The sequence below is a fragment of the Triturus cristatus genome, chromosome 4_1, assembly GCF_964204655.1.
Source record: "Triturus cristatus chromosome 4_1, aTriCri1.1, whole genome shotgun sequence".
NCBI lineage: Eukaryota > Metazoa > Chordata > Amphibia > Caudata > Salamandridae > Triturus > Triturus cristatus.
The window spans coordinates 523,974,331-523,997,660 of NC_140585.1; the positions used below are offsets into that span (position 1 = coordinate 523,974,331).

The following is a 23,330-nucleotide window of genomic DNA, read 5'->3' on the forward strand; positions in this document are numbered from 1 at the left end:
CTGCAGAATAAAGAACATATAGAGGTGCTGCTTATTTTTTTTGTTTACACACAGGTACAATAATGTATTTGTCAAAAACCCAAAGAAGTTGAAGATAAATAATCTGCATATGCATAGTGTCCCCTGCTGAAAGCTATCACAATTCATAAATGTATATGCATGCAAGGAAGACACACACTTCCATCATTCATAGGTCAATACAATGAGTAGCATTTCATTAGGTTACACTAACACCTGGCAACTAAAAATATCAGAAGCAACCACTGTATAAAAGAAAGCTGTTATTAATTTTACTGTAGAAAAGTAGATAGTGTTTTATCAAAAGGCCAACAGCCATGGATATTCTTAATGTTCCATACTTCTGTACAATTGACACATTTTAAAAGATTATATTTGCTTTTTCAGAGTATGTTTTATTGTTCTGAGGAACAATATTGCATGCTTAAATACGTGAAAAACTCAATTAAAAAAACCAATCGGCAGAAGCACTGTGTTCGCTGCTGAGATCTGTCTGTGAGATACAAATCACAAATTTAAATGCAGGCAAGCAAGACACACACTTGCATTATTCCCGGGTCAATACAATGAGTAGCATTGGATTAGGTTACACTAACACCTGGCAATTAAAAGGCTCAGTAGAAACCATTGTATAAAAAGCAAGTTATTAGTATTACTGTGCAGAAGTAGATTGCGTTTTATCAAAAGGTTGATGGCCATGGATATCCTGAGTGCACCATTCTTCAATAAACTTAGCAAGTTTGAAAAAGATTACATTTGCTTTTTCAAAGTGCATTTTATGTATTGAGAAATATGTGTGAAACTCAATTGGAAATTTCAAATTGCGAATTTTGATTCACAAACACTTCTGTGTTAGCTGAATAAGTGCTAATGTAATTTCCGACTGTAGAGGTATAGAAAAACAAATACATGGTAAAGCCATTTGCTCGAATAACAAACCCAAAATGTTACGTTTTGAGGAGTTCTAGCCCCCATTATATTATGCCTTTAAATTAGGAGTACACATATTATTTACAACTGTTAGTATATTTCAAGATGTACAGAACTGGACGACATTTTAGTAATATAATGTAAACATAATTTTGAACTTTTGAAATATATATTATTAGAATTTTCGAAGTTAGCTGAGCTAAATGATAATTGGTTTGTGATCCGCAATGTGGTCATTGCTAAAGAACAGACACTTCAAGAGCAGTATTAGCACTGAACTCGGAGAGTCAAATGTCTTACTTATTCATTTTTAAATACTAGCAGTAAAAACTCATTTAGTATAGACTTCATCTGGCTTGACCAGGCTTCACTGCACATAAAGAAAAACAAGGAATGCACATGATGTGGGTAAGTTGCTGTAAAGCATATAGCAATGATGGTGCCTGACTGGAGCAGCGGTTGTTGCAGTCAGGCAAGAAGCAAGATTGGAAGTGTATGCTTACTAAGGTGTCTTTTATGGAGAGTGGTTATTTCAATAACATGGAATAATTTAGTTTTCCAGCCAGCCATTGATTTTCGGACACTGGGCCATTTCCAGGACAGTGCTCGCAAGTTTGAGTTGTCATCACTAGGCCAGACAATTGTTGAGCACTACATACACACGCATATAAACTAGGTAAGTACTCTCCGGTAACCATGATGACACCCTGAAAAGAATTGTAAATGCAAATGCTGTCAAGTGCCTTCTTAAGAATGTCACAGCCAGAAGGAAAACTCCACAAGGGGAAAGCCAATGTGGCAATCTAATATATCTTGAATGAGATGAGGATCAATAATGAAGAGATTAGCTAAGCCCCAAACTCCTCCCAACAACAAGAATAACAAAAGAGCTTGGAGAATTCAGAGGAAGAATCCAAAAGCAGACAAAACTAAAAGGTGCAAAAATCAGGAACAAAAATCAAAGGAAGGGGGAAAGAGAGCAACAAAACATAAGGGAACAAATGTGCTGTGATGCACCCTTCCCCTATAAGAATCACCTTACATATGGTTCCAACAAGAACTGACATCACAGGAAATGGTCCTACCTCATCCTGAATTGGGAAGTTCAGCAATCATAAGTGCCATCAAAGAACTTGAAAGGTTTCAGTAAAACAAGATCCTTTCATAAATCTGGACACAACAGGCATCAGTAACACGGGATATTTATTTAGATAGAAAATACATACCAAACTAGCAGCTAGCCCTAAATGCCCAAATAAAAATCTCTTTTTTAACTATAGTAAGGTGAATTGGAGCATCTGCACAACCCTAGCCTGAAAATAATCTATAAAGAGATGTCATGGAACCTGAATGCAAAAGCAGACCATGTGCTAGAACATAACACCCAAGCAGAAGTATGATTAGCTACAAGAAGAATATCCATGATCTCCTCCAGAAGGTGATGGGCTGATAACACTCAGCAGGCAAGTAATATTAGTGTATGAAGATTTGCATACAACATACTTCTCCCTTCCTGAAGCAAAAGATTCTCTCGGATGGCGAGAAAAAGCAGGCAGAACAAGAAAGAAAGAGGAACTGAGTTTTAGGATTTAAAGATACAATGGACGCTAGGTCATGTCTAGAGCAATAACTATCACGAGACATCGGCAGCTGTATTTTCTGAATAACTCTGAATTAACAGCACAAGAGAAAAAGCAAAGTGAAGGAGGTAGGTTCAGAATAGACCAGGAGTATCCCCTAAAGAACCCTCGTGGGAATTTCCATATAATAGAAGTGAAAGCACTCTTTTCATAGTTGCAATGATGTTTGTGCTCCACACAAAATTAAACAACCTGTCTGTCAGACCTTGCAGTTATTTCACTCTTGATAAAAGGGGCAGTCAATGTCTTCACATTTTTTATCCTCACCAGCTAAGCTGCTGACTGACCACTTATCTTAACTATGACCCAGTCCCATAAATCCACAGCCATGTGTGTTCAGACAGAGCTAACACGGTTGGGATGTCTTTCAGAATCTGAGAAGACTTCAACTGAGGATGACAACCCATTGAGAGCTAATGCCATCACTCTTAACTTCAATACATTAATATGCATAGTTCCTTCATCATAAAACCCAAGTGCAATGAATTTCATTCCTTCCAAACGTGCCCCAGACACCACTGAAGTGCTCTCATCCTTAATCTTGTGTACAGGAATAAAAAGATGCGAGCCACAAAACCTCCTTCTGATGGCTTGGTGAAGCAATTATATTCATTATGCTCACTAATCGCTGCAGTGGTGGAAAACCTTTCAATGGCAGAATCTCCAGAACCACACATTTGAACGGAATGTGCTGCATTAAAAGAATGGTTTCTTCAGATTTACTGAGACTCCTACATCACGCAATAGAATGACTGCATGTTACAAAACCTTCTCAAGTAGAGGCAATTCCAATGCTCTAAGAAGTCAACTAATAGATAAACAATCCTGATGATGAGGATCAGCAATCACAAGCACCATTACTAATTAAACACGTTGGGAGATGAATTCAGCCCAAATGGGAGAACAGCAAACTGATAATACTGGCTTTCTGCATTAAACCTGAATGGTTGGAATAGTGGAATTACGCATCCTGCAAGTCTCGGAACCCTAACCACTCCTAGTCTTGCAAGGCTTGAAATACTTGCTGAAACATCTGTATCTTGAATGTCTGTTTTGCAGAAAAAAAGATTAATAATCTCAAATCCAAAATTGGACAAGGGAGATCAGAGAAGGGCACCATCTCTATGACACCATTTCATAAAAAAACAGCAACAACCATTATCAAGCCTTTCCCTAAACATGTCGAGGACACACTGGTCCTCTGTAATTCTCTGCCTTTGTTTGTTAAAGGTTTTCCACCTGTCCTTTGGCCAGAGTACTGTGAGTGGAATAATAAGTGGCACAGAGACATTTTTGGAGTTGCTTAAGAGGAAGATGAGGACAAAGATGGCTGCCGCTGTCCACCTCTCTACACCTCTGCTGGGAGGAAGGACTTCCACTATTAATGCATTGGAGGGTGCCCCTGACTTGCAAAGTGATAGCTAAATCTCCAGAATTATTGTTGCTAGGGATGAAATGTATGGGATCTGGAGATTAGTTACAGAGTCATAACAGTAGCCATAATCTGCTTAAATCTTTCCAGGGAAATGTCACCTTATAGTTCTCATTCATGAGTAGTGATGGTTTGCCACACCAATAGACACATATCTAGCAAACACATCTAGAGTGGTTTGCAAAAGCTCTTAAAGAGACTAGTGGTACTGTTCTGTCAAACTGGGTAGAGCTAAAGTTGTCACCTCCCATGCAGCACTGGTATAAAAAGACCACAAACAGGTTTTAGAGGTATCCTTTAATGTAGTCTATTGCCTGAAGCAAATACCTTCCTAACAAATGCATCTGGAGGGTCATTTTGAACAGAGTTCGGTTTCCTGCCAGATGAAGCTTGAACCATCCCACAGTGTGCTGTGACTGCAGTTTCTCCCAGCCTCTTTTACTATGCCCAGCCAAATCCTCATTAAATGGCAGAAACATGCCTGCTGGTTGTTTCTCCACCAAATTCTTTGTGCAAAAGTAAGACTTAATTAGTCAATCTAAAGTGGAAGGGCCAGTGTCTCAGACACTTTTTTAATCTTCACAGTACAGAAAAAATGTTAGGTGGAGGTTTTAAATACTTGATCACCAACAACCAAGAAGGAAAGTATCTCAACAAACAAACGCATTAAATGACAAGTGCCATAAAACCTCTCCACCACTTATCAGCTAACCCTCTTCCTTCAAATCTGACCTGAATACTGGCCAGATAACTTTAGTACATGAAAATGGTCCCCTGAAACATTTTATGGAGGCTAGAACAAACAAGCCAAAAGTAACTACAGGGAAGCTATGTTTGAGGATATGCTGATAATAGCTAGGTTTGGCAAAGGTATGCAGGGACAGTAATTTGTGCTATACAGTATAGGATCCAAGACTTATGGCAGGATCAAAGTTCATTCAGGACCATAATAATCCAAGCCCTCTACTCTCTTCTCCTGGTGATGTATTCTTCTTGTGATGTGCAACCTGCTGACGTGTCTCTTATTATGAGCCCACCCTCCTTGTATAATCAAAGACTATGAACAATGCACACTGCACCTATCTACTTGTCCACCCTGCACTGAGTAAAGAGCTAATGTGATGACAGAAATGTTTATTTTCTAATACACAGGGTCACAAGATCAGAATTTGTCAGAACGGTGTAATGAGAAAGCCATAAGCTTGTTTGTTTTCTTCAGTTTTATCTAGGCCTAATCTTCTCTTTGCTCAATCTATTCCTTAGTATATTCCACACTAATATTCAGTTTTGTAATCAATTCCTTACCTGTAAAATCTCAATGATTTTTAATTTTGTGTCCATCACAGTTATGTCCTCACTGTCTGAGTGGCCAATGTGCTTGCCTGGATGAAGGGCCGGTTGAGCATCTGGTACAGACATTGGAAGGATGGCACCTCGGCTCAGTACCATCTGTGACATCATCTCTCCGACTCCATGGATCGTTCTCATGACATTGTTGCCTAGCACAGAAAATAATCACTTGAGTGTTTAGTTTAAAAGTATTTTTGTTTGAAATAAACCAAATACTTAACTACATCATGTTGTATCCTCTAGTGATGATATCAATCCTCTTTCCAATGGACATTTGTTAGACCTGTCAGCCCTTTGGGTGGTCCCTCCTCATCATTATTTATTTTGTCCCACTTTTGCCTCAAACCCTGTTTGAATTTTTCCTTTTTGGGAACCACCAGACTTTAGTGTTGCTGCAGATTCAGGGAGCCATTTTATCTACCCCTGAAACTTCTGTCTGAGGGCCTGGAGCACAAAATGGTGGCCGCCTGTGACATCACCAGCATCCACTGGAACCTGCTAGCACCTTCCAGAACATTCCAGAACCCTGTGACAGTTGGAGGCGGTTTAGAATGTTGGGAAGCTAAGACAGAGAGTTGGCAGTTGGAGCTGGCAGTTGGCACCTGACTGGTGAAGAGTGAGCAGCAGAAACCTGAAGGGGGAAGGAGTGAGGCAGCAGGGGTGGAAACTTGTGCCTGGAGTGGGGTCCATAAACCCACCCGTGATACTAGTCCCTACTGACTGAGCCCAGCCTGGAGCCCTGTGTGGGAAGAAGTAAGAAAAACCATCTTAAGGACCTGGACAGCAGGAACAGGCCTTAGAAACCAAGAACAGTAAGATCCTGACCTGGATACTGGTTTCCCTGGAGCCGGACGTCGAGTAGCTTGGAGACCTGGAGCCTGAGGTGGAGAAGCGGCGCTGACTGGAAAAGCAGACGTCGTGCCCAGAGCCGCCAGAGATCGTGAGAGGGCGCCGACGGAGGACGTGAGGTGTACCAGAGGTCGAGGTGGAAGTTAACGAAGGTCGAGTGAGCGGTGTCGACGGGGGAGTGAAGTCCGCCCTCCGGAGTCGCCGGAGACCGAGGTGAAGTGTACCGGGGGTCGGGAGTGAGGATCGCACTCCGGAGTCGCCGGAACCTGAGAGAAGCGTGCCGGAGGTCGGGAGTGGAGGTCGCACTCCGGAGTCGCCGGAACCTGAGAGAATCGTGCCGGAGGTCGGGAGTGGAGGTCGCACTCCGGAGTCGCCGGAAACCTAAGGAGAGGAGCACCGGAGGTCGGGAGTGAGGATCGCACTCCGGAGCCGCCGGAAGTCGACATCGAGTCAAGGCCGGCCGACGTCATCGAATCCGAGGTCGCCATCGGACCGGAGCCGCCCGAAGTCGACATCGAGTAAAGACTGCCCGACGCCATCGAATCGGAGGTCGAGATCGAACCGAGGCCGCTGACATCGAGACCGGAGCCGCCTACCGGCGTCGTCAGGAACTGACATTGTGCCGAGGCCGCCGACATCGAACCGGAACCGCCTCACGGCGTCGACACGACTCCAGCGGCGTCGGAGCATCAGAAAAAGGGCAGTAAGTGGAGTAGAGGGCGCCTAAGGCCCTGTGGAGACCTGAGAGACTGCTCTAAGGGGCTAGGGAGGTGCTGGAACCAACCTGACTGTGCCAGGGGTGAGCTGGGACTAATCTAGAGAAGTTGTGTGGAGGGAGAGAGCCAGGTCTCTGGTATTCCCCCCTTGATCTACCTCAGTTTAGGCCTCAGCCTTGTCCAAGCCAGGGAGTAGACACCCCCCAAGCCTTCCACATCCCCACAAGCTGTGCCTGGGCCAAATCAGCCCTTAGGAATTCAAAAGTGATCTGATTCTATGAGTGTCACTGTCAGCTTTTAAGTATTTATTAGGGGCACTGTATTTATTGTATTTAACCTATTTATTGTTCCACTGTATTTATTGGTCCACAGTATTTATTGATGCACAATATTTATTGGTTTACAGTATTTATTGCCTCAGAATATTTAATTGCCTGTATGTATTTCACTTTTATTTATGCCTTCAGTATTTATGATCACCCCTATTTATTGAATCATTAAGCCAGTATTTATTTGACCTGCACTATCTAAAAAGTTTGTATATTGTGATTGTTATTTATTTTATCCAATCAGCAACTAAGAGAAAAAGAAGATAAAGAAAGATATTTTCATAATTTTTACGGTGGAGTCGTTTTTGGAACGGATGCACGCATGGTTATTGTTTGGGTATGTCGTATGCTTAGCACGGAGCCTGTTTCCTGACCACTCGAGCCAAGCTACCACAGTGTGTCCGGAAGACCACCACCACCCTTTCAGAGTGGGAGTGTGGTTTTCTAACATAAATTGGTGTTCAGTGGTGGGATAGAGCTGTGCCTACGTATACTCAACAATAACTGTGGGTAGTCCATAGGCCTACACCGGGAGTTTTCTCAAAGCGGCCTTCCTAATTGTGGGTTTTTGTTTTTTCCAAATTTACTCTGGTGGTGGGAGGAGGTATTATTAAAGGTACCCCCCTGCATAGTTACTGCACAAAACCTGTCCTCTAACCTGAGTGGGCGAGATGGAGTTTGTACTAGAAAATCTAGAAACGTACACTGTGGCCCAACTCAGGGAGTTTTGCCAGCGGGAGGGGGTGTACTGTCCCCCAGGAGCAAAGAAGGGTGCACTCCAAACCAGCTTAAGGGCTTGGGGGGAGGCACGCCGAGAAAGCAAGGCTGAGGAGGAGGACAGGGATAGAGAGCCTGACACCGAGGGGGCTGAGATGTACCAACCTGAGGTGGGGAACCTGTCAGCGGGGCCCAGAACCATTTCTAGGAAGGGCAGCAGTGCCTCTAGCGGTGGCTTGTCTGAAGTGGAGTTAACAGACCGGAGGGAGAAAAGACAGCTCACATGGGACTTAGCAAGGCTGGAAAAGGAGAAGGAGGAGCAGAGGATGGCCCATGAATTACGACTGAAAGAAATAGATCTTCAGATCCTGAGAATCGGGGCACAACCTGTTCCTAATGGTGGCAGCCAAACCCAAGAGATCACCAGGGAACCTAAACCATACCTGCCAAAGGACATAGTAGCTAGCTATGGAGTGGGCGACGATATCGCCAAGTGGCTAGCGGCCTATGAGGTCTCGTTGAGGGCCCATGGGGTTCCAGAGAAGTACTGGGGAGGGGGATTGTACAAGTACATGCCTCCAGCTGGTAGGGATGCTTTGTTGGCCCTCGAAGAGGATGAGCAGACCCACTACCCCACCATGAAACTGGCGCTCATAAGGAAGTTTGGACTAACACCCGAAAAGTACAGACAGAAGTTCAGGGGTAGTCACAAACTGGGCACACAGAATTGGGTGGACTTCCTGGACTATGCAAAGAAGGCACTGGAAGGTTGGATTCAGGGCAGTGAAGTGAGGAACTACGAGGGGTTGTTTGACCTAGTACTGAAGGAACACCTGCTCGAGAAATGTTTCCCTGAACTGCGGCAACACCTGGTGGATAGCAAGCTGACCAGTCCCCGGAAGCTTGCTGAGGAGGCGGACATTTGGGCTAGTACCCGGGTGTCCACAAGGGGGACTGGAGGGGATACTCAAAAGGCCGGACAGGGCGCCCCCCAGAAGAAAGAGGGAGGGGAAAAGAAAAAGGAGTTCTCCAAAGGCCCCCAAAATAACTTCCAAGGGAAGGGAACAGGATTCACCCCTAGGGCTAACCCACCCAGAAACCCTAATCCTGGCCAGAGTCAGCAGCCAAGGGTTGTCCATTGCTATGAGTGCGGTGGCGTTGGACACTATAAAGGAGATCCGAAGTGCTTGAAACGACCACCCCCTCCCACTGGAGGAAAGACCCCCGGAGTAGCTAGTGTAGTGCTCGGGGAGGAGATGCCCTTAACCAAGGGAAGGGAGTGGGCGGGTGTCACTTTAGTGTCCCTGGGAGAACGGGAGATGGTTCCTAAGATCCAGGTGCCCGCAAATACCGCAAAGTATGGGCAGTGGGTCACCATCAACGGCCAAAGAGGGGAGGCTCTGAGAGACACAGGAGCCAGTATGACTATGGTGCGTAGCCAACTGGTGTCTCCAGAGCAGGTAATTCCCGATGTACTCCACCCAGCCGCGATGGCTGACGGCAGAACAGGCCACTATCCAGTGGCCGAGGTTCCCTTTGAATGGGGGGGGTTGCAGGTTCACTTCGAGTTGCCGTAAGCCCTGCCGTGCCAGTCGATTGTCTGCTGGGGAATGACATGGAGCACAACGCTTGGAAGGAGGTGGAATACCGGACTCACACCGAGATGCTGGGTACACCTGACTGGGCCTGTGTTAGCACAAGGTCCGCGACTACCCGAAGAGGGAGTTCGTTTCGGCTGGAGCCTGGAACAAAGGCCCAGCCAGCTGCCAGTCAAGGGAAGAACCGAGGACAGGAGGAGCCTGCCTCGGCGTCCACACCCCGTAGGACGGATAGGCTACCGGAGGTGGTGGACCAGGAGTCTGCGGTGGGGGACGTTACCAACCTGGAGGACCTACCCATCCCGGCCGAGTGGCACGTGGAGGGAGGCCCGTCCAGGGAGGAATTCTGCCAGGGCCAGAGGGAGTGCCCTACCCTTGAGGGGCTGAGGCGACAGGCCGAAGCCCAGGCAGCAGGGAACGTTGAAGGGAACTACAGTGTTTACTGGGAGGATGGCCTCCTCTACAGTGAACCCAAGGCACCCCTACACGGATCGTCACAAGCCTTGGTAGTCCCTCAACGTTATCGAGCCTTCCTTCTGGAGTTGGCTCACGAGATACCATTGGCAGGACACCTGGGGCAAGACAAGACCTTCGCCCGTCTTGTCCCACACTTTTATTGGCCTCAGATGAAAGTGTCGTCCGATACCTACTGCCGGACATGTGTGTCTTGCCAAGCCAGTGGGAAAACAGGGGTGAAGCTGAAAGCTCCCCTGGAACCACTTCCTGTCGTTAGCACCCCCTTTGAAAGGGTGGGCATCGACATTGTGGGTCCATTAGATCCGCCGACTACAGCTGGTCACAGGTTTATCCTGGTTCTGGTGGATCATGCCACACGGTACCCAGAGGCAATACCTCTGAGGACCATAACAGCACCTGTTGTGGCTAGGGCCCTGATGGGAATCTTTACCCGAGTGGGTTTTCCCAAGGAAGTTGTGTCCGACAGGGGGACCAACTTCATGTCAGCGTATATGCGGGCGATGTGGAAGGAGTGTGGAGTGACATACCAGTTCACCACTCCTTACCACCCCCAGACCAATGGTCTGGTGGAGAGGTTTAACAAAACCTTGAAGGGCATGATCAGAAGTCTGCCTGAAAGCCTGCGGAGGAAATGGGACGTCCTCCTACCCTGTTTACTTTTTTCCTACAGGGAAGTGCCACAGAAGGGAGTGGGCTTCAGCCCCTTCGAGCTTCTGTATGGGCACCCTGTACGTGGACCTCTCAACCTGGTGAGAGACGGATGGGAAAGAACTCCCAGAAAGCTTCCCCAGGATGTGGTGAGCTACATGCTGGCCTTCCGGAGCCAAATGGCTAAGTTGTGGAAGCAAGCTTCTGACAACTTGGAAGCCAGCCAAGCAGTGATTAAGGCGTGGTATGACCACAATGCTCACCCGGTGGAGTTGGAGCCTGGCCAGAAGGTGTGGGTGATCGAACCAGGAGAGCTTAGCGCCCTCCAGGATCGCTGGTCAGGACCCTTTGAGGTGTTGGAGAAGAAGGGTAAGGCTACCTACTTGGTGGACCTGAAGACCCCTCGTCAGCCCCTGCGGGTGCTGCATGCCAACCGCCTCAAACCCCACCACGAGAGGCCCGAAGTCATCTTGATGATGGTGACTGACGGAGGAGAGGACGTGGAAAGCGAGCCTCTCCCTGATCTGTTTGCGTCTCAAGAGAAGGATGGGTCGGTGGAGGGAGTGATTCTCTCCCCATCTCTAACTCCTGAACAGCAGGAGGACTGTCGCCAGGTCCTGGGGCAGTACTCTTCGTTGTTCTCCCTTGTCCCGGGTAGGACTCACCTGTGCGTCCATGACGTGGACACAGGAGACAGCCCACCTGTGAAGTCCAAGATCTACCGGATGTCAGACAAGGTGAAGGCCAGCATTCATAGTGAAGTCACTAAGATGCTGGAGCTAGGAGTGATCGAACCTTCTAGCAGCCCCTGGTCCAGTCCGGTGGTGTTAGTACCAAAAGCTGCACCACCGGGTGCCCAACCAGAACTGAGGTTCTGTGTGGACTATCGGGGACTGAATTCAGTGACCAAAACTGATGCTCATCCGATCCCTAGGGCGGATGAATTGATTGACCGGCTGGGAGCTGCCCAATATCTAAGTACCTTTGACCTTACTTCAGGGTACTGGCAGATCTCTTTGACTGATGGAGCAAGGGAAAGGTCAGCCTTCTCCACGCCCAATGGCCACTACCAGTTCTGTGTGATGCCCTTTGGGCTCAAGAACGCACCTGCCACGTTTCAGCGCCTGGTAAACCAGATCCTCACCGGAATGGAGAGTTTCTCTGCTGCTTATCTGGATGACATAGCCGTCTTCAGTAACAGCTGGGAGGATCACTTGCGTCACCTGCAAGCTGTTCTCCAGGCCCTGAGACAAGCTGGATTGACGATCAAGGCCAGATCGGGCAGGGGTCGGTAGTGTACCTTGGACACTTGGTGGGTAGGGGAGCGGTGCAACCCCTCCAGGCGAAGATCGAGGCCATCATGGCCTGGGAACCCCCCAAGACACAGACTGAGGTCCGAGCATTTTTGGGTCTCACGGGATACTACCGCCGCTTCGTGAAGGGGTACGGAACCATCGTAGCCCCCCTCACGGAGCTCACGTCCAAGAAACAACCTCGACGGGTAGTCTGGACGGAGGCTTGTCAGCAAGCCTTTGAGAAATTGAAGAAAGCCATGTGCGAGGCCCCGGTCTTAAGGGCCCCAGACTTTTCCAAGGAGTTCATTGTCCAGACAGATGCATCAGAACATGGCATTGGGGCAGTGTTATCGCAACTCAACGAAGAGGGTCTGGATCAACCCGTGGTCTTCCTATCCCGGAGACTACTTCCCAGGGAACAGAAGTGGAGTGCAATAGAGCGTGAAGCCTTTGCAGTGGTATGGGCTCTGAAGAAGTTGCGGCCATACCTGTTTGGCTCACACTTCCTGGTTCAGACCGACCACAGACCCCTTCGTTGGCTGATGCAAATGAAGGGGGAGAATCCCAAGTTGTTGAGGTGGTCTATTGCCCTACAGGGAATGGACTTTCAGGTGGAACATCGGCCTGGAGTGGACCACGCCAATGCAGACGGTCTCTCAAGGTATTTCCGCCTTAGTGATGAGAACTCCCAAGGGGTTGGGTAGCTCTCCCCACTTTCAGCTGGGGGGGACGCGTGTTAGACCTGTCAGCCCTTTGGGTGGTCCCTCCTCATCATTATTTATTTTGTCCCACTTTTGCCTCAAACCCTGTTTGAATTTTTCCTTTTTGGGAACCACCAGACTTTTTAGTGTTGCTGCAGATTCAGGGAGCCATTTTATCTACCCCTGAAACTTCTGTCTGAGGGCCTGGAGCACAAAATGGTGGCCGCCTGTGACATCACCAGCATCCACTGGAACCTGCTAGCACCTTCCAGAACATTCCAGAACCCTGTGACAGTTGGAGGCGGTTTAGAATGTTGGGAAGCTAAGACAGAGAGTTGGCAGTTGGAGCTGGCAGTTGGCACCTGACTGGTGAAGAGTGAGCAGCAGAAACCTGAAGGGGGAAGGAGTGAGGCAGCAGGGGTGGAAACTTGTGCCTGGAGTGGGGTCCATAAACCCACCCGTGATACTAGTCCCTACTGACTGAGCCCAGCCTGGAGCCCTGTGTGGGAAGAAGGAAGAAAAACCATCTTAAGGACCTGGACAGCAGGAACAGGCCTTAGAAACCAAGAACAGTAAGATCCTGACCTGGATACTGGTTTCCCTGGAGCCGGACGTCGAGTAGCTTGGAGACCTGGAGCCTGAGGTGGAGAAGCGGCGCTGACTGGAAAAGCAGACGTCGTGCCCAGAGCCGCCAGAGATCGTGAGAGGGCGCCGACGGAGGACGTGAGGTGTACCAGAGGTCGAGGTGGAAGTTAACGAAGGTCGAGTGAGCGGTGTCAACGGGGGAGTGAAGTCCGCCCTCCGGAGTCGCCGGAGACCGAGGTGAAGTGTACCGGGGGTCGGGAGTGAGGATCGCACTCCGGAGTCGCCGGAACCTGAGAGAAGCGTGCCGGAGGTCGGGAGTGGAGGTCGCACTCCGGAGTCGCCGGAACCTGAGAGAATCGTGCCGGAGGTCGGGAGTGGAGGTCGCACTCCGGAGTCGCCGGAAACCTAAGGAGAGGAGCACCGGAGGTCGGGAGTGAGGATCGCACTCCGGAGCCGCCGGAAGTCGACATCGAGTCAAGGCCGGCCGACGTCATCGAATCCGAGGTCGCCATCGGACCGGAGCCGCCCGAAGTCGACATCGAGTAAAGACTGCCCGACGCCATCGAATCGGAGGTCGAGATCGAACCGAGGCCGCTGACATCGAGACCGGAGCCGCCTACCGGCGTCGTCAGGAACTGACATTGTGCCGAGGCCGCCGACATCGAACCGGAACCGCCTCACGGCGTCGACACGACTCCAGCGGCGTCGGAGCATCAGAAAAAGGGCAGTAAGTGGAGTAGAGGGCGCCTAAGGCCCTGTGGAGACCTGAGAGACTGCTCTAAGGGGCTAGGGAGGTGCTGGAACCAACCTGACTGTGCCAGGGGTGAGCTGGGACTAATCTAGAGAAGTTGTGTGGAGGGAGAGAGCCAGGTCTCTGGTATTCCCCCCTTGATCTACCTCAGTTTAGGCCTCAGCCTTGTCCAAGCCAGGGAGTAGACACCCCCAAGCCTTCCACATCCCCACAAGCTGTGCCTGGGCCAAATCAGCCCTTAGGAATTCAAAAGTGATCTGATTCTATGAGTGTCACTGTCAGCTTTTAAGTATTTATTAGGGGCACTGTATTTATTGTATTTAACCTATTTATTGTTCCACTGTATTTATTGGTCCACAGTATTTATTGATGCACAATATTTATTGGTTTACAGTATTTATTGCCTCAGAATATTTAATTGCCTGTATGTATTTCACTTTTATTTATGCCTTCAGTATTTATGATCACCCCTATTTATTGAATCATTAAGCCAGTATTTATTTGACCTGCACTATCTAAAAAGTTTGTATATTGTGATTGTTATTTATTTTATCCAATCAGCAACTAAGAGAAAAAGAAGATAAAGAAAGATATTTTCATAATTTTTACGGTGTAGAGTCGTTTTTGGAACGGATGCACGCATGGTTATTGTTTGGGTATGTCGTATGCTTAGCACGGAGCCTGTTTCCTGACCACTCGAGCCAAGCTACCACAGTGTGTCCGGAAGACCACCACCACCCTTTCAGAGTGGGAGTGTGGTTTTCTAACAACATTGCTAACATTTTGGAACACAACTATCAAAATCTCCATTTGGACTCTAAAAGCCCGAAAATATTACAGTGTATTCTCCCGAACCTGTACAATTATCACACATTTATGAAAGAACACCTGGTATTGTGATTTAGACTTCATGGACCGTATCGCAGAAGTGAACATAGTCACAATGAACATTTGTACCCATTGCAGCACCTCTAGAGCACTTCAGTGTTACAGAAGGGGCTATAGATTCTCATGCACCCTCTTCTGTGGGGCCAAAGATGCCTGTGCAGCACCTTCTGTAATTCAGGTCATGTGGGCAAACATGTTTTGTCAATGCAATGAGAATGTGGATGCTCCCTTATATGGATGGGGTCATGGTGTCATGAAAATGAGAGAACACCATTGCCTTGTTGCTTAATTGATGTGGGTGCAGGGGCAAACAGGCTTGCAGGAGGTGCACTACTTACTTGCCCTCTAGAAGTGCCTCAAGGGATGAGGGATAGGGATTCAACAAATGGCAAGCTAGCAGTTGCCCTAAATGGACATAATAACGATAGCTATATTTGTTTTGCAGTTTTACATAGTGTGAACTCGACCCGAAGGTATTGGAACGCTTTATATGAGTATTAAGTGATTTGCCCAGAATCACAGGATGTTGAGCCAATGCAGAGAGCTATGGTGCCCATACAGCTGACCCTCTATTAGATGCCTGTCTCTCTCAAATATTCACATTATCAACCGAGAAGGACTGACAGACAACCTGAAACGAGCATATTCAACCAGTGGGGTGCAGGTACCTGTCCCAGTACCAGTGTTAATAGAGGCACAGAGCCAGGCAGTGACACACAATTCATGTGAACACAAGCAGGGAGATGGCAGGCAACCAGTACAGAGAGCTGTGGCCATCCCAGAGAGCCTTGCATATCAGCCTTCCTCTTATTTTCTTGTGCTGTGGTTGGCCACTACATGCTTTCCATTCAAGACCGTCAGGCTCTTTTTTGAAGAAGAAGGAGCTCAAACGTACCTTGGCATTCTAGGACCCCGCCTCTAGCTCCAAAGCAGAGAACAGCTCTCAGAGAGCAGTGGCACTATCATGGTCATGGAAGATCAGTATGGAAGGACCTGCTTTTCCATTTCAATAGCAGAGTGCAAGCAATATTTGGCTTTTTTAGAGGTAGTAGTGGTTTTAAGGGTTCAAGGACAGCTGGCGTTTAGGCATAGTAAGCATTGTTTAGGGACAGGTAGTGTTTAGGGGTGGTAAGGAGTCTTGGGGCTCAGCATCTCAGTATGGGTAGCGTTTTTGGGGTATCAATGGGTATTTTTAGGTTTAGGGATGCCAAGGATGGTAAAGTAAAATTAACTTATAATAAATAAACTAAATTAAAATAAAATGAATTAATTTCAATTATATTTTGAAAAGTTTTAGTGTAGCTAAACACATTTTACTTACGAAAATATAAATTCAGAAAATATATAAAGTGTGTTGTGTGTGTGCCTGTCTAGGTGAGTATGTGGCTACACATAATATCAACCTCCCTCTGCAGTAAAGGCACTCCTGATGTAAAATACCACGATGTAAGGGTACTCCCAATGAACTTACCACAATGTAATGAGTGCTGTTGGACGAGTTACTTATCTTCGGTAACAATGTATCTGGAAGAGACACAGTCTAGCCGCAGATTCCTTAACTTAGAATATCCCCATGTGTCCGACTGGATCCAGAATTTTGTTTCCCCAGCAATACCTTTGCATGCCGGGGGGCGGCAGCGCCCGGCTCCGTCCTGACGTCTTCCACAGAAGTAACATCAAAGGAGCCATATAAGAACCCCCTCCCCACCGGCGTGCTGACGTCAGTTTTCTACAGTGAATCTTTTCTGCGCCACAACTCAGAGCTAGAACAAAAACTGTTAGAGTATAGGAACAGTGTGGCAAAAAACAAAAAACCTTTGAAACAGCAATGATAAGAAATCATACAATGAGAAACAACACCATGTTGAAAGAGACTCAACACTTGAAGGGACTGAACGGACAGAACAGAGCACCTGCCCCAGCAAAAGTCCCATCAAAGCGAAGAGCCGTGCCCCTCCTTAGAAGCAACGGCAGTGGAAACGATGGCATGACAAACAAAGAACAGTTTGCAACCACAGGATGGACTTGATGAAAAACAGTCTGGACCCACAGGATGCAACTGGAAAGGACCACAAGACTGGAACATGTTTCATGGCAAGTGACCAGAAGGGAACAACAACATAGAATGTTAACCATACCCCCCACAGGGACCTATGAACTGTAGAATAGTCAAATAGAATCTTAACCCAAGCGACTGCAGCATAGACGAGGAGACCCCAAGGAAATGGAGAGAAACAGATGAGGGCGGAGGGAGGGTAGGAAAACATGAAAATGTCCATGCTGGAAGAACCCAGGTGGAGAAGCATTGAAAGGCACAGAACCTAGCCACCCAAAAATGAGAATGGGTGGCTAGCCAATGTGCCCAAAACAGAATGACACACCCTGCCCCAGAGATAGGTGACTAGAGCACCCCTCAGGAAGAACAAGGCCACCTGTAAGGAGGCGAGGTGGTAGAACCCATCCTGGAAAGGACCTCGCAGAGCGGGGAGGATGGGTGGGTGTTAAGGAATCTGCGGCTAGACTGTGTCTCTACCAGATACATCGTTACCGAAGGGAAGTAACTCGTCCATCTGATAGAGACATATAGCCTCAAATTCCTTAACTTAGAATAGATACCAAAGCCATACCCCACTGGAGGAGGGTCTGCCACCAAGTTTCAAGAGAACTTATCCTTCAAGAACATTGACTGATCACGGTGGGAACAGCAGTGCCAGCACGGCTGACACCTGACCTATGAAGCCCTGTAAAAGAACATGAACAAGGGGAGGCAAAGGCACCATAATCAGCCAGAGGATGTCACGAGACCTCCCCCGACCAGACAGGGACGAAAGGAGACATAGAAGCAGAAAAGGCAGTGCATAATGAAAGAAGGCGTTGAAATTTCTGCACAAAGAAGTTAAACTGAGCACCGGATCCCATGGATCCATAAGAGACAAAGTCCCAGCAAAAAGGGACAAGATAGTATGCCATCGTCAGAGCATACCCACTGAACATATACCATAGTGGATGCCAAAAAGTGAAAAGGGAGGAGACAGGTGTCACCATGCAGAGATGTACAGAATCATGACTACCAGGAGATATGTGGATGATAGGATACACACAAGGAGAGAGTGTACAGTGAGAACCACACCACAGCTATGCAAAAGCCCAATGAATGGGAGCATCAACAACACGCATGCGGCAGCAAAGAAAGGCGGGTGCATCACCAGGTAGTCAACCAGCCAACCGTACCCAGAGGTACAAACGGCGGAGGGAGAGGGGAGAGGGGAGAGGTAAGAGGGGAGAGGGGAGGAGGGAGGGAGAGGGAGAGAGAGAGAAAGAAAATCTGGGGCTAAACCCCCGATACTAGGGCAAGGAAAACCTAGTATGCATACTCTCTCACTGTGTGTATAACTCATGATATATATACATAAGACAATGACGTATATATAAACAAATGAAGGAAAAAATGAAAAACAATGGGGAACTCGAAGAGCATGCCCTAGATAAAGGGAAGTTGCACAATAGGTACCAACGGCACTGGTGTGAAGCATAGCGGGACACAGCGGTCTCAAAAAACACCTACAAGTGACAGCATCCGGGGACAGAACCCTGGCCCCCGCGAGACAGGTAGGGACACTGACCACTACACTCACGAGGAAGGAGTGAGAAATACAGATACAGAAAACATCCGCAGAGCCCAGGAACAGAAGGACCTGAACACCTGCGCGTAATAAGCAAAAGGACCGAAGTCCCTGCCAGGGAAGTGCATACGGAAATAGGGCACAAGGTAACGCAGTAGAAACGCCGCTGGCGGAAACTCCACTGCCCATAGGCGAAAGCCCCACAGGGCCCGAGCCATTAGAGAAGACGCAAACACTTCCCCACACCAAGAATTGAGAGCAGAACGCAGCCAAGACAGGGGCGTAATGTAAATCGCTGGCCTCCTGCGACAGCGAACGTATTCTGTGTGTACACACATGTCGAACCCACACAGAGCACGGAAGAAACTGTTCCAGAACTGAACAGAGTAACAAGCTCCCAAGGGACGCATGCCTACATTTTAGACAGGCAACGCAGGCAGAAAAAACACAACGAAAGCTGAAAGAACACGTCAGGAAGAGCCAGGCATGGCAAAAAACCAACAACCATGAGGGGCAGTGTTTCTTCACAGAGATAGGAAAGAGCTACGGACCAACAGTAGACTACAACACATAGAAGGGATGTCCTACAACAGCAGGAAGAGCGTCAACCAAATAGAAGTATCCCAAGCAGACTCCGCAGGAGCCGGTGAAACTTCCCGTGCCATGAAGAGCAGCTATACAATAGCCAACAAGTACTCCACATGGGGTATAGCACATCCCTATAAAAAACAAGGGACACCTCTTGAGCGGAGTTCTTAGGCAGAGGACTAAAAAAGAAAAGAAGTAACAGCTGGCTAGCTGGGACAAAACGAGGAGAAGACGGCAAAAAGCGCGCAGTCCATCTGAGTATTAACGTCTTGAACTCAGAGACAGAGCCACCAAAGTACACAACAAGGACTACAAACCATGAAACTCATGGAAAATCCCTAAGACGCTCCTGGACGTTGGCAGGGAAACAGTCATCGCGCAGCCAGGCATGGCGACGCAAAGCAACTGACCGGGCCATAGCTCGACCCACCGAAACAGTGGTGTCCATGATTGACCGAAAGGAAAATTGGGCCATTTCTCGGCCATCACGAATCAACTGTTCCAGATCAGTCACAGGACCCTCCGGAAGAGAGGGAAGGAGGCTCTCGACCAAGTCCCAAAGGGCAGAAGTAGCCCGTGCAAACACACAAGACGTGTTTGGGGATCTAAGGCCAGCAATGGTGGACGCAAAGACATGGCTGCCACACAACTCCAACCATCGAGACTCCCAAGTGGGAGGGAGTAATGGAGGAGGGGCAGAAGGCAGCGAGACTGAAGCCGCTTAAATCACCAGCCCTTGAGACCTAGGATGGAGGGACAAACAGACAGGGTCATCTGGAGCAGGGCGATGTCGATGTGTAACAGCACGATCCACCGGGTCCCCCGAAGAGGGCCTCGCCCAAGTCCCCAGAAAAGCATCGTACAACGACTCGTCAAACGGCAACAAGGGCTCCAAGGTGCCCTGGTGGAGTAAATCCAGCAAGGGATCCGAGGGCAGAGAGAATGAGGGTGGCTGCATTTGTAAATTGTCCGTAGCCCTGCGAACCGCCCTTGCGAAAGCCGCACTAGCCACCGTGGCTATTAGAGGAGGCAACAACAGATCATCCATAGGAGACAGCATGAGGCTAATCCTGCCACCAAAACGTGGGGGCTTCATAGCCTGAGGACATCCAAGGCCCTGTCAGTGCATGGGGTCTGCCGCCCAGATGGACAGAGAAACAACCCTGGGGTTGGCGAATCCACAGGGGCCTCCTCAGATTCAGCCTCCACATCCTCCACTAACCTATGAACGGCCGGGGATTGCACCGATTGGCATAGAGGCAGTGTTGTCTCTATGTCGATCAACCCAAAAGGAGTCTCGTCTGTCCGGTGTTGGACCAGGGTCGACACAACCTGCACCGAGGTGGGAGACTGCGGAGAGGAACGTAGTCGACTTGGAGTCAAGGACTGCGCCGCAGCCTCAGCCGGTGTCGGCGCAGGAAGCCTCACAGGGCTGTGCAGAGAAGACATGGAAGGCTTGGACGTGCGAGTAGGATGCCCCTCCGGGCTGTGTCCCAACATCGCAGCAACTACGGAACCGGAGTCAGGGTGCTCGACCGGCACCGAGGGCGAACCAGCTGGCGAAATCCCGATCTGAGCCCCTACCTCCTCAATGGGGCCCGAAGGCGCACCAGGGAGAGAGGGTGACCCAAAGATGGCAAGTAAGGCCCGAGAATAGGCCTCCATCTGGGTCCACGTCACCCCAGCTCCAGGAAATGGTGGGTGGTCGACTCCTGAGGGCCCGTTTCTGGTGAAGACCTGGAGCAGCGGGCACTGCCGTCGCACGAGGTCGGTGACCTCAGTGACTTCTTTTTCTTGTGCTTACCTGCGGTAGGAGAGCGACGTCCATGGGAACGACTTTGCGACCTGTCCTGAACCGACCTCCCCACATGAAAAGGGGACTGGCGGTGTGAGGACTCTGAACAGGACATCCAGGCGGACAGCAACTTCATGCCATGTTCCCCCCAGGACTTTGGTTCCAGCCAACGGCAGGCATCGCACTCGGAGTCGTAGTGCTCTCCCAAGCACCACATACAGATCGCGTGTGGATCCGTCGCCGACTTCTGCCGTGTACAGGATTCACACACCTTGAAGCCCGAAGGCATCCACACTGTTCCCGGATGCCAAAAGGTGTCGAGTAAGCCTGAAAAACAAAAACAGGCCAGAGGCAACCGCTTCTCCAGATCCGCGTTGGGACGCGGAAAAGAAGAAAACTGACATAAGCAAGCAGGGGGAGGAGGGTGTCTTATATGGCTCCATTGACATCACTTCCGTGGACGACGTCAGGACAGAGAAGGGTGACGCCACCCCCCGGCGTGCAGAGGTACTGCTGGGGAAAAAGTTTTCTGGATCCAGTCTGACGCCTCGGATATTCTAAGTTAAGGAATCTGCGGCTAGATGTCTCTATCAGAGGTAAAAGTTGCAGAAGTAGTAGTTGATATTCCTACCGGCTACGGCAAAGATGGCTCACATCCCTATGGTTTTAAGCTGTCTATTACAGGTTAACCAACAACTGAGGGAGGTCTGGCCCACTGGAACATCTCAATGAATTTACAGGCTTTCTATTTATGGCAAGATGGCTCTGTGAATTTATCTGTGAGTCATCTAACAGTCGTTCGTTCAAATCCTTGCAAGGATCAGATCAGCCCTTAATCCTTAGAGGTTAATAAGTTAAATTCTACTACATTGTTTAATATAATTTAGATCACTCGGAAATTGCAAAACTGGTATTAAGATTTATATACAAAGTTATTATTATAATTATCAGAACTATTTCCGCTTTGCAAAGGGTTTGACCTAATGGTGCTTCTATGTTAGAAAGCAATTTACTGGAGGCAAGCATGCACTCAGTCTTGGTGTGATTTAAATCTACTTGCTCTAACTTGTTTTACATGTCATTGTCATTCCACTATCCAGAAGACCACAGTATTTATAAGACCACAAGTATGTAAAGCGGCAATGCCATTCCAGTAGTAACACTCTTCCATTACTAGAGAACCATTGCTATTCCATGAGATAGATGCTCCAGGATGCAAGTCATCATACTTATATTAATTCTCACAATATGCCCTATAGTAAAGCGCCATTGCATACCTGTTAACCCATTCTCCTAGTGTCCAAAGTACCATAGCCATGCTAGAACCCACCAAGACGCACGCAATTGGACACTGTAGTTTGGAGCAACTCAGAGGACCAAGGCTTCACTTCACTTGGTCCCAGGGCCATCATGTAAGTCACTTGTTGCCAGATCAACTTTGACACCAGGTCACAAGAAGGATGCTGGCTTGGTACATGCTTCTACAACCTCTTTCGGGGCTGTGGTAGGAAGTTAGATCTCCCTCACACAATTGTCAGTAAATGTTTACTACAGTGCATGTGCCCATGTTCTGTAGAGGAAGAAGCAAATATTCCTGTTACATTTCTAATTACAAGCAGCCCAGGAATCTATGCTGCTTTCTCTAAAAATGGCGCTGTGTGTTGTGGATCACCTCTGGAGGGGTGTGTGAGAGGAAGGTGTGGACAGTCCCAGGAAGCGATAGGCAGGGAAATGATCTCAGAGGAAACACTGCATCTTTGCGACTGCTTTCAAGACTGGAGGGACTGTCAGTCCAGTTTTGGAAGCACCTCTCACTCACCTTCCTGCCCAGTAAAAGTGTCCTGGAGATGCTAACAGGTGGTATTGTGCACTAAAAAGATAATAAACAACTATCTAATAGCAGCACAACATCCAGAAAACTACAATGCATCCTGTAAATGTATAGTCTATCACCATTCTAACTACAGCAAAGCCAAATATTCATCAAAAATATCTATTCATAACAATACACTCTATGACTAGATTGCAGTCACTTGAGAGTGAAGTAATCCCAAAAGGCAATCCTTGCTAAAATAACATTGTTCATGATGCAATGAAAAAAAATAGTTATTTCCCAGTTTGCTTTCAAGGCCCTTCTTTCTAAAAGCTATAACCTGATCGCGTCTTAAACAATCAGTGAACACATTCTTCTATCACATTCAATTTGTATGTTATACAATAATATAAAGGTTGGAGTTTAATGTTCCCGAACATCATATAATACACTAATTTACACATTCTTAATACTGAGAAACTGCTCCTGTGAGCTTTGTGTCTTCTGTAGCAATGGCACCTGAACAAAGTCAAAACTATTAAGCATAACAGTAACAGTGTGATAGATATTTGCAGTCACATGAGCAT

The 23,330-nt window shown here is 48.1% G+C and overlaps 1 protein-coding gene across 4 annotated transcripts in view; it reads right to left on the reverse strand.

The window, feature by feature from the left end:
* The window catches only part of ITPR2 (inositol 1,4,5-trisphosphate receptor type 2), a 1,506,646-nt gene that overhangs the window by 794,208 nt on the left and 689,108 nt on the right, over positions 1 to 23,330 (reverse strand). For all 4 annotated transcript variants that reach the window (XM_085652787.1, XM_085652785.1, XM_085652786.1 and 1 more), the window contains exon 22: positions 5,326 to 5,519. In XM_085652787.1, coding sequence (XP_085508913.1) covers positions 5,326 to 5,519 — 194 coding nt within the window. The remainder of the gene's footprint in view (positions 1 to 5,325; positions 5,520 to 23,330) is intronic.